This window comes from Nipponia nippon, unplaced genomic scaffold (genome assembly GCF_047370975.1).
Source record: "Nipponia nippon isolate SJK-2023a ecotype South Korea unplaced genomic scaffold, ASM4737097v1 scaffold_37, whole genome shotgun sequence".
Classification (NCBI taxonomy): Eukaryota; Metazoa; Chordata; class Aves; order Pelecaniformes; family Threskiornithidae; genus Nipponia; species Nipponia nippon.
The window spans coordinates 2,260,884-2,277,994 of NW_028262355.1; the positions used below are offsets into that span (position 1 = coordinate 2,260,884).

At 46.1% G+C, this 17,111-nt stretch overlaps 1 protein-coding gene across 9 annotated transcripts in view; it reads left to right on the forward strand.

The window, feature by feature from the left end:
* WDR7 (WD repeat domain 7) overlaps nt 1-17,111 on the forward strand; it is a 151,496-nt gene that overhangs the window by 77,422 nt on the left and 56,963 nt on the right. For all 9 annotated transcript variants that reach the window (XR_015707919.1, XM_087772849.1, XM_087772850.1 and 6 more), the window contains one exon: nt 1,521-1,742. Coding sequence is in view for 8 of the 9 variants with exons in the window: in XM_087772849.1 (XP_087628975.1) it covers nt 1,521-1,742 (222 nt within the window). In the remaining variant the exon portion in view is untranslated. The remainder of the gene's footprint in view (nt 1-1,520; nt 1,743-17,111) is intronic.

Sequence of the window (17,111 nt, forward strand, 5' to 3'; positions counted from 1 at the left end):
GTCATTCGCCGGCCGGCAGCGATGCCCTTCGGCGGGGGGCACCGGGAAACGGGCCGTGCTGGGCCGCGGCACGCACCCGCGTGCGGCTCCTGCGCTCCCCGGGCGCTGGGGCAGCGGGGCTGCGGTACGGCGTGACGTGCAGCGGGCTATATGCAAATGGGAGCGAGAAACCGGTGTCTGCAGATGGCGGGAGCGGGATAAGCGATTGCGGAACAATTACAACTGTTACATTTTTTGCTTTGTCTGTTACAGCCCATTTTCATCCTTCTTTCTCTGAAGGCAGTTACTATTGATTTTTTTTCCTTTCTTTTTTTTTTTCCTCCCCTACCGTTGTTAAGCTTTCTGTTGTTTTTCTCTCCCCTTTGGCTGGTACATCGCTGTCGCAGCCGCAGCGTGGTTGCCTGAACGAGGACGGGCTTCTACCGCAGGTTCTGAAATTTGGTTAGCTTTCTTGTAGGTAGCGTTCCGTTTCCTATCAGCCACGTGAATGTCGTTAGCGGAGAGAGACGTACGGCGCGACTCGCTAATTCACCCTTCGTTAATCTGCAAGCCCGATAAGTCTCATTGAGGGCCAGGTGGTGCCTTCCGACTCCTCGGCACAGGTTTAACAGCGGCGTGCTGTAAGAAGGATTAAGACTTCGTTATTTTTGTAGAATATATGGCAGGGCATTTCCCAGTATGCTGTGAGTTAGTGTTATAGGTAGAAGTGAGCTGTACTTGTCAGAGTAAATGAATCAGGTATTTTCATTCCGGTCAATTTCTTTTAGGCTTTTGTTTCTTTACTCCAAAAAAAATAAACTTCATCTGCCTAGTGAAATTAAAAATCCCTGGGCTATATTAGACTAACGATGTGAATTTCAGTTTTAGTTAAAATTCATAATACAGTGAGGTTTCTTCACTGTTTTTAAGAATGTTTGTTAAAATACCATATGTAACATTTTAGTGTACAAAAACACGAGTTTGGTTTAATGGCATATACTGTTAGCTAAAATTTAGTAAGAATCTGAATGCGATGAGGGATCCTAAAACAAAAAGATGCTTTTATATAATACAAGTTCTAAAAATCCATCTTTAAAAAAAAAAAAAAATCGGAACTTGTTATGGAGATTTAAAATTAACAAGAAGCAAACCAAAAATCGCCTTTCACAAAAAGTAGAGGAACACAGAATTCCACAGATCTTTTATCAGCTGAACAAATAAAACTGTGAAATGAGACAGTTTTCTGGTGGCTCTTTTTTTCTGTGAGATCTTGACAGTTTCTGAAGGGTAGGTGTCACCGAAGACAGGCCTGGCAATAAGTGTTATTTAGACTTTTATCGTACGTTGTAGGTTTTGAGATGTAAAATGGAATCATCTCCAGCAGCCGAAAATCCCGGTAAGGGCAGTAACAGTCCTGGAGACGTGATTTAAGTTAACTGGAAACCTCTTTTATTTTCTCTGGGAAACACGATGTTGTTTAGAGTATTAAAGAACATCCCTGCTTTTTTGATTTTTCTCATATTTCGTACTTTTCATTTTAGGTTGTCTGTCTGGTCTCCCACAAATGAAAAAAATATCTACATCCTATGAAGAGAGACGGAAGCAAGCCACGGCCATCGTCCTGCTGGGGGTGATCGGGGCAGAATTTGGAGCTGAAATCGAACCTCCAAAACTGCTCTCTCGGCCACGTAGTTCCAGTCAAATTCCCGAGGGATTTGGTTTGACTAGCGGTGGATCAAATTACTCCTTGGCAAGGCATACATGTGAGTAACCCAGGATACTGTTTTCCCTTGCTCTGGTGTTTGGGGCAGGGGGCGGGCAGGAAGGGGTGTTCTTTACATTTCAGTACAAACTGGTTCATTTAAAATGTCCTTTCACTGTCAAGAAAAAGATTAGAAATTTTGAGCGTACAGTAAGCAGTTGCCAAGAAGTCAGTGCTGATGGAGCGAGCGGGACGGAGCGGTGGAGCTGGTGACAGGGTCTGGGGTTTGCAGTGGTGCTGCTGGGAGGGAGGCACCGACCGTGGGGGAGAACCGGTCCGGTGCTTCCTGGCATCAGCCAGCTCTTCTGCTGAAATTCCACCATCCTTTCTCCTCCTCCAGTCAAACCCAAATGCTTGCATTTAAGACTGCATTTATGTAATTCGCTCTTTGTTTTCAATCCTGAAAACATTCCTTGGGCTAGTAGAGAGAGAGGGAGGAGGCCGTCAGCGCTCATCCTGCCTCTTCCATTGACTAATCTTCATTTTCAGCACTTGGTAGGTCTTGCGCTTGCTGGAGTCGTTCCCCTGTAACTGAGCGCTGGCAAGGGTGCTTACTTCACATGCATACATTTTGGGATGTGGATCGGTAGGCTGTGGAAAAATGTGCTTGGTGATGAGGAGAGATGAGGGCACAGGGAAGCGTGCAAGATGTCTGATGTAAAAATCAAAGACAAATGCATTTAACAGGAAATGGTGGAATTCAAGGTGTGCTATATCAAGTGTTACGTTCTGGTCTTATATCAAAATTAGTACTGCAATGTTGATGTAATTATCCTTGTTATGGATGGTAAACGTGATCTTACCTAAGCTGGTAACATAACTGCGCGTTGACTGTTCGATGTTAATGTTGCAAAATCTAGTAGAAGCAAATGCAACTACAGCGGCCTGGGTTCATACGATTATTTTGGCCCGGTTCCTGAGCGTGCTGCTATTTGTTTTATGTGGAGTCTGGCTAAAGTCCCCTTTGTCATCTCTGTAAGATCTCTGTGACGCAGCACAGACTCATTGCCAGTATCGCTTGAAAAAACATCCCCTATCTGGTAAGCTGTAAAAGAATTCCCCAGCGGTGGATTTCTCCTCCTGCACTGGTTCAGTCCTCACCGGATGCCCAAGTGCCTTTGAGGAAAAGTGAAAAGAACCCAAACCATTGAAAACCAGCGTATTGTCTCAGCTCAAAGCTATTACGGGGGAGGACCTGGTAGTAATGATAAAAGAGGGGGACCGTCCTGCCGCCTGCAGCCCTGCTGACGTGAGCTGTACACGCTTACTTCCAGAGTGCGCTGTTCGGCGCATCAAACCGAAAAGTGATCTGGAGAAGCGCCGACTGTCTCACAGGGCTGTGTTCTGTCCATTTAGCACAAGAAGCCTTGAAGGCCTTGTCCTCAGTCGTGCTCCGGCAGACATGCTTTGTGTTGGCTTCATTTCTTATGTTTCTGCTTGCTTGTACTAGAGAGCAGCCTCGCTCCCAGTGTCTGTATCAGGCTACAAAAACTTCTGGACAGAAAAGGTGCAAAATTTATTCTGTTCTTTTTCCTAGTCATTTTTTACTCCCCACTCATTTTCCTATAAAATATGCAGATAATGAGTTTCATAATGATGATAAATTTTATATTTTTGTTTTAATGAAGTGCAGGGAGAGTGCTGCCTTTAGTTACATGGTAATGTAATACCATAACAATAATAGGTAAACATAGCTTTATTCCTGCACTAATAGATTAAACATACTGTAGACCGTTCCCTTCTGTTGAGGCCTGTTGGCGTGGGATGGTTTGCACCCATGCTGATAAATTTCCTTAGCCTCCAGAAAGGCTGCCCGCGGGGAACGGTCCGTTGCCCACGCAGCCCTGAGCGTGCCCGGGAGTTGTGCGGGAGGGCTGGCACACGACAGCACTGAGCTAGCAGCCATTTCAGCTAAATTGTAGAAGATCCTGTTCAGCAGCTCAAGAACATCGCGGAGCACTGCTTAAGTCACTGGTGTAGGCACAGCCTCCATCTTCCACGCAGCAGATGGTTGAAATTCGTCTTCCATGAAGCGTGGCGCTTCTTCCACTGATTTTGGAAAGGCAAAGGGAAGGCTGGCTGAGAGAGCATGCACACAGCACGGCGCTCGCATCTGAGAAATGGGCAGTCCTGGCGGTGACAGTGTGGAAGCGTGGGGTTGGCTGTGCAGCACCTCACAAACCAAGGCAGGTTTCTGGGAAACCTAGGGAAAAGGTCTGTCATTTTTTTTTTTCAACCGACATCTTCATATAACTCATTTGTAGATCCACAGCTTTAGTAAACAGAGCTATTCTGTCAGCCCTTTGCAAACGGAGATAAAAAGTCTGGCAGTTCTCTGCTTCCTCTCCTTTTGCAGTTTCTTACACGTATACAGAACTCTGCTTTAAATACTTGGGTTTGGTTTGTTTCTTAAGTGGGGTAATTGGGGGGCATTTTGTGTCTTTACTTGTTTTCTCGTGCATTCTGCGTTATTGCCCAGTTTAAGTTTCTAAGCTATTTTGGCTCTTCAAACAGTATCAGGCAATGAAAGGATGGAGAAGACTTTCCCGTGTCTCTGGATCAGCCAGCACAAGGGATCTGCAGCTGGACAAAACAGGTTCTTCCCTGTTTTTCTGTTACAGTGCAAGGCTGAGTCAGACTTCTTATCTTTCCAGGCTGATATTGGGGGACAAAGTCAAAATAAGCTTTGTTTGTCTTTCAGTTTCCTAAAATAAGAGGATGCTGACATCTTTATTAGACTCTAAGCAGTGCAGTGCTCCCTACGTTGTTTGGAAGCTGTTGGTGGTGCAGAGATCAGCTTTGTCTTCTGCAGTCTTCCAGTGGCACACTCCACAAGCGAAGTCCGCTTCATTTCTGCTTCGCTTCCAAAAGGCTATCAAGCCTCGCGTTGCCTGATCTTCCTTGAAAAGAGATCATTTCCATCAACAGTGCCTTGTCTTTGCCATTCTCACAGTCGTACAGGTCTGATGTGAGCTGGTAGTTGGTGGTGTTGCTTTGTCAGAAGCATGGCCGAGACGCTTGGGCCAGACGTCTTTGATCCTCCCAAGTTCTTGCCTCCAGTATCTTTGTTTATCTGTTTGCGAGCTGGTTTTGTTAGCAGAGTTATGAACTCCAGCGGTGAGCTCCTATTAATCATAATCTCAGAAACACTGCACAACTGTCTGGCTGACTGATAGCTCGAAATGCAGTCTTTAATGTAGATGAAGTTTGACATGCTAAAATGCTGAAAATTTAGATCAAGGCCATAAAGTCATATCTGAAATGGACAAAGAGCCGGAGGAAGACCAGAAATAAAGACTAGGCGGAGGAAAAAAATACAGGAGGTACTGGGTTATACTTTAGGTTTGTGATGGCATCAGCAGTAAATTCGATTATCTTCATCACGTTTTTACATACAGCCCTTACTATAAGAATTTGGTTGAAGTCAGCATTGCCGTCTCGGTGGTGTGACCTGCCCTGAACCCCCAGTGCAATGTCGTATTTCCGCAGAGGGGAGAGGTCACTATGTTCTCAGATATTTTGCTCAAGTAGAGGAAGTTGAATTGGAAAATTCAGTCATAACAACAATATTCGTTTCTTCAGACCTGGGTCTGTTTGCATGTGTGGAGGAGCTTAGGAAGCCTGAGAGCGCTTTCCTCAGTGGCAGGAGTAATTACCTGAGGGAGCAGAGACCACTAATGAGCTTTGGGGATAATGATTTGCTTTAGTCAGAAACAGAGCCCTCCTTCCTGACAAGCAAACACAAGTTACAGGTAGCCTGACAGGAAATACAGTCGTTTAAATGGCGCCTTTTTTTCCCTAATATGCCGTTTTCACAGAACAAGAAAACTCACCTTTAATGGTTTTAGAAGTATTACAGGTCTCTCGGATTTGTATGCGGTAGGCCTGAAGTATTTCTAAGCTATACTCTTTGAGGCGAGGAGAATTGGGGAAGTCTTTGGAAATTTCTGCAAGATGAACTCCTCTTCCTCTCAGATGAATGAGTTCGTAATCTTGGCCGTGTCCAAGTCCTGACATGCCAGTACCTCCAACAGCAGGTATGGTGTGGTATTAGGAACAGCTTTCTTTTGAGTCCTTTCCACCATATCCATCTGTGACGCATCTCCCCGAGAGCGGGTTCTTCGGATGGCCGTGAAGTAGAAGGGTGTCGGCGTGACGCCCAGCCCGGCATTTGCTGTTGGAGGTCTGCTCTGGTCCCCAGCCCAGCTCTGTGGGGATCGTACCCCAGCAAGGTGCCCCCAAAGGGGGACGGGAGAGGCAAAGACTCTGAAAATGGAAATACCGCTTGCCAGAAAATGCTGTTCTCGCGTTGTTTTTTCCTGATATGATCGTACTTGTTAAAAGGCCATTCTCATCTTTATTCCCCATATGTAATACTGCAGAAGGAGTTACTTTGAACACTGGACAGTTGTTCAGAAATTCAGTTCTTTGAACAAGAGCAAGCAAAATTCCTAGTACGTGCTCGGACTTACGTGTTTTCTTTTTGATACATGTCCTATTACGACTTTCAGACACCATAGTAAAATGCATACAGTTATTTCTTTGTCTTCCAGTGACACAGAAAATATTTTTGGCCTTTCAGAACAGGTGAAGAGTTGATCAGGTGTAGTCTGGTCTTGTGAAAGCTGGCTGTAGGATGTAAGTGATGGTGTCAACCAGCAACACTTAGATAAAGAAATTACTGGTTTCCCTCCCTTTCGAGCTGTTTCTTTGACGTGCCGGCGCTGCGGTACCTGCGGGGCGAAGGCTGGTGCGGGGTGGCCGCCCTGTAAGCGCTGCCGGGCGAGCACGGCTGCCTTCCCCCGCTCGCTACGGGGGGTGCGAGGGCCGGGGCGCGCCGGGACCTGCTGCCGCTTGCCGCTGGCCGCCTGCGTGGCAGCCTTTCCGGACACCTTTCCAATGATTCCTCTCCTCCCCTTCGGTCTAAGGTCTGATACCTTTTTAATCATCGTTTTGTTACCATATACTGAAACTGTGTGCTGTGAGTTACCCAGAGTAACAAGAGAAATTGCACGTAGCCTAAAGCCACAATATTTCCTATTTCGAAATAAGTTATCAAAATTAATTACTTCTTCATTTACACTGCTAATGCATGCAGAGTTTTCACCGTATAAATTGTCCACGTTGTGATTTACCGTGTTTAAGAAAATAACACTTGCGATAATGCCTTTTTGAGAGGGTGGAATTCTCTAGAAATCCACGCGGTGACCTTGCCTGACATCCTGCATTAATCTCTGTTGACCTTACAAATAGTTCATGAGATATTTAATTATAAAATGCCACCCAAAGAATTTCTCATTACAGATGCACCACATCACACTTAAACTGCAGCTAATGCTGTGTTTATAAAGTTAATGGGCTGATAAATCTGAATGACTGTTCTGTCCTGAATATGAAAATACTTGATTCTGTTGTTAATGCAGTATATTTTTCTAAGCATCTGCCATCAATATAGTTATTCATGATAAGCGTTTTGCCCTTTAGCTCAGTCAGTGTCATATGCGACAGCATGTTCACGGCATCGAGTTATTTATATTGTGTTTGTGGGCTCCGTGTACCTAACTCCTTCCAAAGCGAATTTTAGGGTTTCCACGGTCCATAATCCGTGGCGGTCGCTCCACTTCTGCTGCTTTCAGGATTAAATGAACTAGCCAGCGGTTAGGTTCCTAACGCAGACTCATGGAACCATTTTTCATTTTTTAATTATGAGGTCCCAAATTCACAGCAGCTGACCCTCTTACTTGTTGGGCAGGAGGGGAAGCAAGCGACATTTCTGGACAGAAATAGAAATATATGTGTCTGCATAACTGCGTAGGGTTGTACTGCCTGGTGTGAAGACACTTTTTCCATTACAGAGCCGTGTTTGGAAAATGTTACACCTTTGAGCAGTTACCTTTGGACTGTTCAGCCATGCCTCTGGAAACCCTCAGCCAAAACAGTTAAGTCATTAGGTTAGGATGAAGAAAATATTTATTTTTGCAAAGGAAATACAATTTCAATAACATTGGAAACTTAGCACATCCGTGTTTGAAGCAGGGATTGGCCGTTAAGGAATTAGCTTTTGCATTAGGTGTGTGTCCACCTTGTCCCTCTCTGCCCTCTCCCAGGGAAAGCCCCCAAAGCTGGGGATGAGGGCAGCGCCGGCAGACCCGGTGGGGGTGAGCTGGGCGGCGCGGGAGCGGGGTGGGAGAGGATAAGCAGCGTGCGATGGGGATGGCGGGTCAGCTCTCTAGTTCTAGTACGGGACTGTCGCCGTACGAAGTGGGTGAGGCCGTGCGCCTTTTCTTATTTCTCTCAATTTTGGATTTTTGCGTTTGTGTGTTGTTTACTGCCTGATATGCAGGCTTCACCACTCAGTAGTATCTCCTAAAAGTCTCGTCACTGCAGCCTGTGAATGCCTTTTCTAAGCAATATATTTATTTTCACAATATTTCTATTGCTACTGGAGTTGTGTCTGTGTGTGTGAGAGAGAGATTTGCCTTTCAGTGTGGCTTTGCAGTCCATTTTTACACATACGTAGGCACACAAAAAGTCAGCAAGCACAAAATTACTTGGGGTGCAAAGTCGGGTATTTCACGTGTTTTGCTAAATTGGGGTTTCCAGCGTTACAGATTTTTGTGTAGTATCCTAAATGCGCTTAATCTGAAAATAGAATTTAACGTGGGGTTAAACTTGAGACTCCTGGCAAACACAGGATTTTTTGTACTCCATCAACTACCTTGTAACCTACTCTAATGTCTTTTGATCCATCATTAGTTCGGTATTGTGAAAATACTTAAATCGCCACTCCGGGCGAGGAGGACCAGCCCTGGGAGGAGGAGGCCGCTGCCCGCTGGCGTGCGCACCTCCTGCGGAGCTGATAGGCCGCGCCAGCAGCAGCGGCCAACGCGGGCGCCAGCGCTTGGGAGCATCGCTTACAGCAGCAATAAATCAGTCGAGCACCCGAACAGCAGCCTTTCAGAGCAAATTAGGCAAACTGGCTCAGTAACTTAATTTAAACAAAACCAAAAACACAACAGTGTGATTAAAGCAAATAGCTGGTTTTATTGTTCGCAGTGAGCCTGCTAGCGGAGCATGCCGGTTTGTTGGCTGTATTTTTATATCAGTTAGGTAGAAACCTACTCGGATTTGCATGGGTCCCGTGGTTCATGACGTTATGCTCCTTCTTTGGGTCAGTATGTTTCAGTCAGCGTGCGGTGAAATTCGGCGTACTAGTAAGTCTAAAGTGTTCTTCCCCCCCCCCCCCCGAGTTAGTGTGATTAGATCACTGTCTTGAGCAGAATTTTGTCCCTGAAGGAAGAAAAAAAAAAAAGGGAAAAATGGTCGTTTATGAAAATCTATATCTTAGCCTTAGAGGTAATATTTAGAGAAACAGTCAGTCTGTATGGCAGAAAACAGTCAATCTTTGTGGCAGATATTATGCCCTAATTTAAATCTGTTTTTTGGCTTTAGCAACAAAATCAAATCTTAAAAATTAAATTCACCTTTTCCGCCAAATCCTATAGAAGGTGAGTGATTTGAATTTATATATTTTTTTAATCAGAGATTTCCTTCTTGCATATTTAACATCCTGGCTTTTGTAATGGGTTGTGTCTCAGTGAACTAAAGTCTCTCTTCTTTGTGTTTGGACTGTGAGGAAGGCTCAGCACCGAACAAGTCCCCATCGGTTGTTTTCCACCGGTCCGTGCCCCTCTGTAAGTGAAGGCTCAGCTTTGTCACCGATACCCCGTTTGGGGATAATAAAAATTGAAGATACTGTATTTTTTCATCCAATTTCAGCTTTCCAGAGTCCTGCAGGCTGCTCGGGTGAGCCGCAGGTTGTTCCCCGCAGGGTGTCAGACCCACCAAGAAGGGTCTTGGTGATGGCCAGCCGTAACCGCGTTTGTGTCCGTGGACCTTTAGCTCCTTGCTGTTTCCAAACGCTCGAGCACAGGCTCTTCTATGAAATACTGGACAAAATGCGGGCACTTCTACCAGAGAACACATTTTTGTCTCACGCGAAAGAAACCAAGCCAGCCCGTTTTTTCCGGGCCGCTTACGGGGCGGCAGCACCACGGGACCCGGCGTGCTGGTGCGCGCGAGCAGACAGAGCAAAGCTTCGTTAGCCGGGGCGGGGAGAGGCTAAACCCAACGAAGGAGGCTTGGGAAGGTGCCTGAGGGAGAGCTGAGCCTGCTGGGGGCTGTGGAGAGGAGGCACAGGCTTGTTGTTTGAAGAACACCGAGGTTGTACGCTCAAAGAGTTAAAGCTCAGCCTTCAGCACCGCTCCTCCGTGCTCGCGCCCTGTCGCAGGCTGCAGCTTCACGGTAATCCCCAATCTCACCCCGGTGCAGCGAAGCATGCCCAGTGTGCGGGCGAGCGCGCTGGGAAGGCAGGTGCTTGCGTGTCCCGCGGTACCTGGAGCGTGAAGCGCGTGCCTGCACGGCGGCCTGGTGCCGAGGCCCTGGCTGCCCCGCGGGCCCCGTGCTGAGCGCCGCGGGTTGGTCCCCGTCTCTCGTGCTCTTCCCTCGGCAGGACTTGGGGCCGCTTTGCCAGCAGCTGGGCGCTTGCAGGAGCAGCTGATCTTGGGGGAAGCTGGTTGAAGAGAAAAGGTTTGGTGTATCCAATATCCTAAAAAACCTGCTCTACAAATATGTCAGATGTGAGTGGGGGTTTTTAAAACTTAAAGGGACAATATTATTCCCATTTTACAGATAAGGAGCAGAAGTTTTTCTTGTAGAAGTATGCAAGGGGAACTCGGGTATCTGTTTGAACAAAAAGTGTCACAGGAGATCCCCACATTCGTCATTTCCTAAGAAAACAAAATGTGTATGATTTTGCTGCTGGTCTGAGCATGCCATCCCTTAGTGCCCTTTGAAAACGCTGCCGATGCCAGCAGAGCCGGAGATGTTTGTTTTCTGCAGTTCCTGTAGAAATGGGAGGTTGGATAGGTGTAGGCATCGTGCTGGTGTCTGATGGAAAGGTATGGAGAGCACGGCCCCGGTGGCTTTTGGCGATCTGGATGGATGGTGTTTTAGGGTGAGAGGCAGGTCAAGTGGGATTCTCTTTTTAGTCCAGACACAAGAGCTCCCTTCTGACGTCCCAGAACCCCTTCCCCGCTCCAGTCACGTCTCACTTCAGCCCCTTGTTCTCCGAAACGTGCCTTGCACGGCTGAGTGCCTCGTGTTGCACGGCGGACCCGAGGGATCAGCCCTTTGGGGTTAGGTCCAGTCCCACAACGGTGCCATTCCCGTTGCTCTTCCCAGCCCCTCCTTGAGCCGGGGTGAGATACGTGAGAGTGTAACGTTGCTGAAAACCTCGCGGCGTTTGTGAGGTGTGTAATTCCTGTTCTAAGCTCTTCTGGCTTCAGGCTTACAGCCGTGTGTTTTCAGGTCCTGAGGGAAATGTACGTACGGGAAGCGGCTGTAGTTCCAGAGGAGAACTCCTGCCCGGGTAAATGTCGTATCAGGCTAGCGCGATGTACCGTGGTTAATTCGAATGGGTTTCATTTCCACGTGTTTGCGAGTGTATATGCCTTTGGGCTCCTTAGAAACGGCATTTGTGTAAGGATCGCAGTCCAGTGGCAAGCGTTTCTCGGCGCCGAGCAGATCTGCGGGGTTGCCCGGTGTGCCAGCCCAGGGCAGCAGCAGACGGTACCCGCGCCATCAGCTGGGCTCGCCTCTCCTCCCCGTCTCCCGGAGGCATCGTCTTCATCGACGGTCCTTGCCTATGAGCGTCTGAATATTTAAAAGCAGTTTCTGTAATACCAATTTTTGCATTTAGGTGGGAAATTCAGGAAAACAGATACGCCTTTTTTTTGTTTACACAGCTATTTTGCTTGGTTGTTATTAAGTTTATTGTCAGAGAAGCAGAACTGATGCTGCCAGCCCTACGCCTGTCTGAAGGAAGGGATAGCTTCAGCTCCAGGGACAGGTAACAAAGAGAACTGGAAGCAGGGATGCTTACCCGTTTGCTGTGCTAGAGAAGGTTTGTATTTTGCAGCCGTGGCTCATAATTGCGATAGATGTTGTCTGGCCGCAGAGCGTTGTGATCGGGCGTATTATCTGAGATTCATTCTTTCCTTCCTGATGTGGGTGGTGAAGGGCCTTCTCTATTGGAATCTGATGACAATTTCCATTTTGCACACATAGCCAACCGGTTGGGAGGCTGATGAGATGCGCTCGCTGCCCTTGATGGCGCGACAAGCAATAACGGTCTTTAGCAAGACGGATCATGCGCAAAGTCTAGATTATCGTTCCGTAGTGGTCACGCACGTGTTCTAGCTGGGATAGCCGTGCTAAGGGGAAAAGAGGCGTTCTTTCCCTGAAAAAAATCTCAAAAAATTGTAGGTTTGTTTTGCTATGTTTTATATGGCTGATACCTGCTCTTAAATTAATGTTACATTTAGAGATGGTGTTTGACACGGCAGAGAAGTTGTATTTAAATGTTACAGGGGGCTTAAGCAACCAGCAAGCGGTAGTGTGTTTGAGGATTCAGTTACATTATCTACATGCGACATTACCAACTTAAAATATGTATTTTTCTTATGTCAAATGGAAAATCAAAGCTACGTATGCTTTTTGCTGTTCAGCGTCTGTATCTAAGGAAATAGTGCCCAAACGTTGTCAATCAATAGTTTGCATGTTTAAAAAGAACACTTCAGAATAACTTTCCTTATGAACTGCTGCTTTATAAGCTGTGACAAGTCAATAAATCAGCCTGTGCTTGCCTTTGTAATGAGTGAGATGAAGAGAAACTCAGAAACTAATTTAATTCATCATACAAATTAACATTATTCCTTCATTAGGGTTGCAAATGCCAAGCCCAAGCGTCCTTATCTTAAAAGAATAGGAGAGGAATCAGAGTTTTATTATCTTACAGATATGTGTGGTAAGAATAATGGCAAACTCAGGAAAACACCTGTGAAACATTAGACTTGCTCATTTTAGGAAGGAGAAATGTGGGAGAAAATATACGAAAATAATTGGCATAATATTGCTTTTGAGGCAGCTAGGGATTTGGATTTACAGTGGATGGGTTGATTAATGCTTAGTATTATAATTGCTGGAAATTATTTCTCTTAACTCTTCTGGAGTTTCTCCTGACTTTTTAATTAATAGTCTTTGCTGGGAGCTCTTGCACTCATTGGGAAGAAGGGAGGATTTGCTGAGTAAGAAATGTGTGAAAATCGTAGTTGTCTTTTTGTTGCCCTTGCTCTTCAGAGAAGCACCGGCTGCGTGCCAAACCAGCGATCAAGCAGGAGGGCTCCGATCCCAAGCTGCGGTCCTGCTGCCAGAGCCTTGTGAGCGTTAGGACCACAGGCACGTCGGGGTGCTGCCGGGTCCTCCCGTCACTTCCCTGTCTCTTCCCCGGGCTCCCTGTGCTGCTCCAGCACCGAGCACATGGGACTGGCCCGGGGAGCTCACTGCTTGAAGGTGTAAGCAGGGTTAAGCGTTTATGGAATAACAAGGAGCAGTGAAAACTGCCATAAATACAGGGTATGTTGAAGGGTATAACCCTTAATGCAGTCCTGCCTGCTGGCAGTTAGGGAGTGGGAGCTTGGGGGTTTTGGGGCAGTTCCCCTATCTACTTGTCTACAGCAGGAACTTTTGTAATAGCTACTATTTCAGTGGCTCACGGCGATAAGATTAGGTGAGCAGTCTTTTATCTAATCCAAAATGGCACGTCCTGTCCTCACATGTATGTGAGTGCATATGTGTGACCATAAATTTTGAAGTGTTTTATTTTACGTACACAGTATCAGTGTTATTTTCCAGCTTTTCATCACATACGTGCTCTTTCCGTATAGGCAACAGAGTTGTGTCATTGTGCAACTGGCTGTACTCAGCACTTAGAGTGTAAAAGAAAGCAAAACCAAAAAACAACAATGAAAACAAAACAAAGCAAATCAAAACTTGTTTAAATATATACATCCCTCGTTAACTTTGAATTTCTTTAATTTTATGTTTTATAAGCATTTGCATTCATCTGTGTGAAATGTCATGGCATAGGAGCACATAACCAACTCAAAGGTGTATGACTTGAGTATCATGTTGGGGGTCGTCTCTGAGATGATGGTATGGAGCTGGCTGCAATAAGCTGCTATGGAGGACAGCGGTAAAAATTATAGAATCACGGAACAGCCCAGGTTGGAAGGGACCTCGAAAGATCATCTGGTCCAGCCTTTCGTGGGACAGGGAGCCTAGCACTGTCTAGCACCCTGTCCGATCGCATCTTGAAAACCTCCAGCGATGGGGACTCCACCGTGTCCGTGGGGAGGTTGTTCCAGGGAATGAGTGTTCTCATTGTAAAAAAAACCTCTTTCTTACGTCAGTATGAAACTTTTCACGGTGCAACTTGTACCCATTGCCCCTTGTCTTCTCTGTGTGGCTCCGTGTGAAGATCTCCCTCCGTCCTCTTTGTAGCCACCCTTTAAGTACTGGAGCACTGTGATGAGGTCCCGCTGAGCCTCCTTTTCTCCAGGGAGAAGAGACCCAGCTCCTTCAGTCGGCCCTTCAGCTAGTCCTTGTGTCCCCCGCAGCGTAAAGACGATGGCACGTTGTCTAGGAGCACAATTTCAAACTGTCTAACACAGCTAGCTGCTGCCAGGGAAGCAATCCATCAGCACCGGCACTGGGCTGACACGTTAGTACGCTGGTTCGGAGATCTACGTGTTGGAAAACTAATCGCTGCTTGTGCGGTTATCTTTCTGTTGCTGTAGTTACCATTTTCGCATAAGAGATGTTATTGCTGGTGTCTTTGTTTCAAGCTGTGGCTCGAACGGGTTGTAATTCAAAATGTGTAGCAATAGGTAAAAAGAAAAGCAGCTGTTTTTACCCTGCGTCCTGGCCTTTGGAGAGCTTTGATTTCATCTTCAAAACTACTCAAGTACACGCAAACGTAACCCCTTGCTCCGGTAATGCCCGGTCACTCAGGTTTTACTTTCTCCAAAGATAAATCTGGTTGAATCAATGACCGGGTTGCCCTGTAACGAGCCTAATGAGGATGAGATCAGCTGCAACATAGACCCGGCTATAGGTGTGCTGCCGAAATTGAGGGGACAGGCACCTTTGGGGTGACGGAGCTGGGGGAGAAAGGAGCAGCTTCACATAGCTGGACTGCCACGTATTGCTCACGTGGCTTGGCAGTAGTTGAGAACAGAGTGCGCATCGTTGTTGGTAGGGGTGTGCTTATGGATCAGGTGCTATGGGGAAGGTTAAGTTGTGATCCCTGACTCCTGCAAGTTGTTGCGTTGACTTATGTTGTTGCTGTTGTGCGTCTTCCGCTGTTACGTAGGTCCCGGGTTGTCCAAACCGCTTAAGAGAATTCATTACAATTATGTGTAACGGGAGGAAACTTCAAAGATTAATGTATAGTTTGGTCAGCACTGTGATGGAAAAAACAGCTACTTCCTATGAAATTATGATCATTTTTATGGAAATAGCTTTATTTAGAAAACATGATGTAATTTAGATTAAAATAAATAGCATGGTTTAATGGAATTACGCAATTAACAGGAATGAAAATACAAAGTTTAATGCGCAGTTATGACCTGAGTCATATTGGCTTTCTCCTTCCTGCTAGATTATAAACAAATTTTGGATTAAAATAATGATAGTTTACTCTTTCTACAGCACTGTAATATAATTTCATAGTTAGAGGAAGAATGCGTTTAAGCCAGCATAGTTGGATTCTCTCCATAAATTGAAACAAGTCTGATCTAAAACTCATTTACTGTCTTGGAACAGAATTGATCTTGCTTTCACATTTGATTCCCCCACTGCAGATTTTGAGAGGAAGAAAAATGGCGTTGTTAGGTCGGTGTAACTAGGCCAGAGTTAGACTGAAGAGATTGGGAAACCGGCTATTATAAACATTTTCTTCTTTTTCCTTTGTTTCCCTTTCTAATGAATTATGCAAAATCTTACAGAATTTTAAAACGACTTCGGGGCAGCCTTCGTCTGGCCCCACTTCAGTAATGTTCTTTGCTTGCTGTTCGCTTCATGTAAAAAAACAATATCTGTTGTGCTGTTTAACAGAAATGCTGGGAATTTGCTGCATCCAGGGTTGGGCGTTCTGACCCGGTAAACCTCTGTTCCGTTTCCAGAATTTACATGGATAATTAACACGGAGGAAATGTTCCCCTTAAGATTAAATAACATTTCTGATGTTTTTAAGCCTTCAAAGTGAATGAGAAAACTTCCTTTCTGATCAGACAGGAGGCGAAAAAACTTTTTTTTTTTTCCTGTATTGTTAAAAAATGAAATCTGAACTGTCCAGTAAAGCACCGAGTTATTTATGTGCTGCAGAAACACGTTCGATTAGGAAGCATTTAATTTTCAGAACCCTGAGAGGTTGTTACAAATTTCAGGACAAACTTTGCTCCCTCGGGCGGGCTGGGAGCCGGCGGCACCGGCGGGGCGGCAGCGCGGGCCTCGCGGCGTCCTGCTGGTGCGATGTATGCATGTCCCCACATTTCCCTTTCCAGTATAAATGAGCAAAAGGACTTACAGCGAGTCCTAAATGTCGTTTAAAATGTACATTTTTGCTAATCCCAACTTTTGCTCCTTTTCAGCTAATGGGAGCCTCAAGTAACAAATGTACTGACCCAATAAGCTGGGACTCCTTTTCTCTAGATATTTTTCAAAACTGTATTACTTCTTGAGGGTTTGTGATAACGGGGCTGTCCGTCAGCCCTCGGAAGAGCAAATCCCCGACGGCAGCGGGAGTGGGAATCGTTGCCCTGCCTTTGCAGTGGCGGGCTGCCGATAGCCTGCGCGGTCCGTGCCCCGTTGTTCTCGGCCGCCGGCAGGTAGGGGCAGCCTGCGCCGCCCCCGGAAAATCCTACTGCGTCGGGAATCGCGAGGATTCGTTTTGAATTGTTGCCCAGCGAATGAATCAGCGCAAAGCGAGCGACCGGCGGCGCGATCCAACGGTCCTCGCCTGAGCGCGAGCCACGGGTAGCGATCTCGCAGCTATCGCATCTGATCCGCAGGACAAAATGGCCGCACAGCAATCCAGGCTTCCTGAAGTGAGGAATTTCTGACGTGTAGGAATCGGGGTTTATTGCTTTTCAGCCTCTTTGCTTTTCTCCTTTTATGCAGGAGCAACTCAAATTTAATTCTCAATTGTTTTTTACTTCGAGTAAAATGCAGTCTCGGTACTGTCATGTGCAATAACTACTTAGCTTCTTAATATACTCTGAGACCGTACTTTTGAAAAGAAATAAAAACCTACTTATTCCAGTCAATTCTGAAATTACCTTAGAAGTTGCAAGCATTGCACCTGTTGCAAGAGTAGTACTTAAATGACTCGAAGAGGTCCTCAGCAAAAAGGAAGGCTCTCCTAGCATAAGTTCAGTTGAAAGAATTTAAGTGTCAGAATTATATTAAA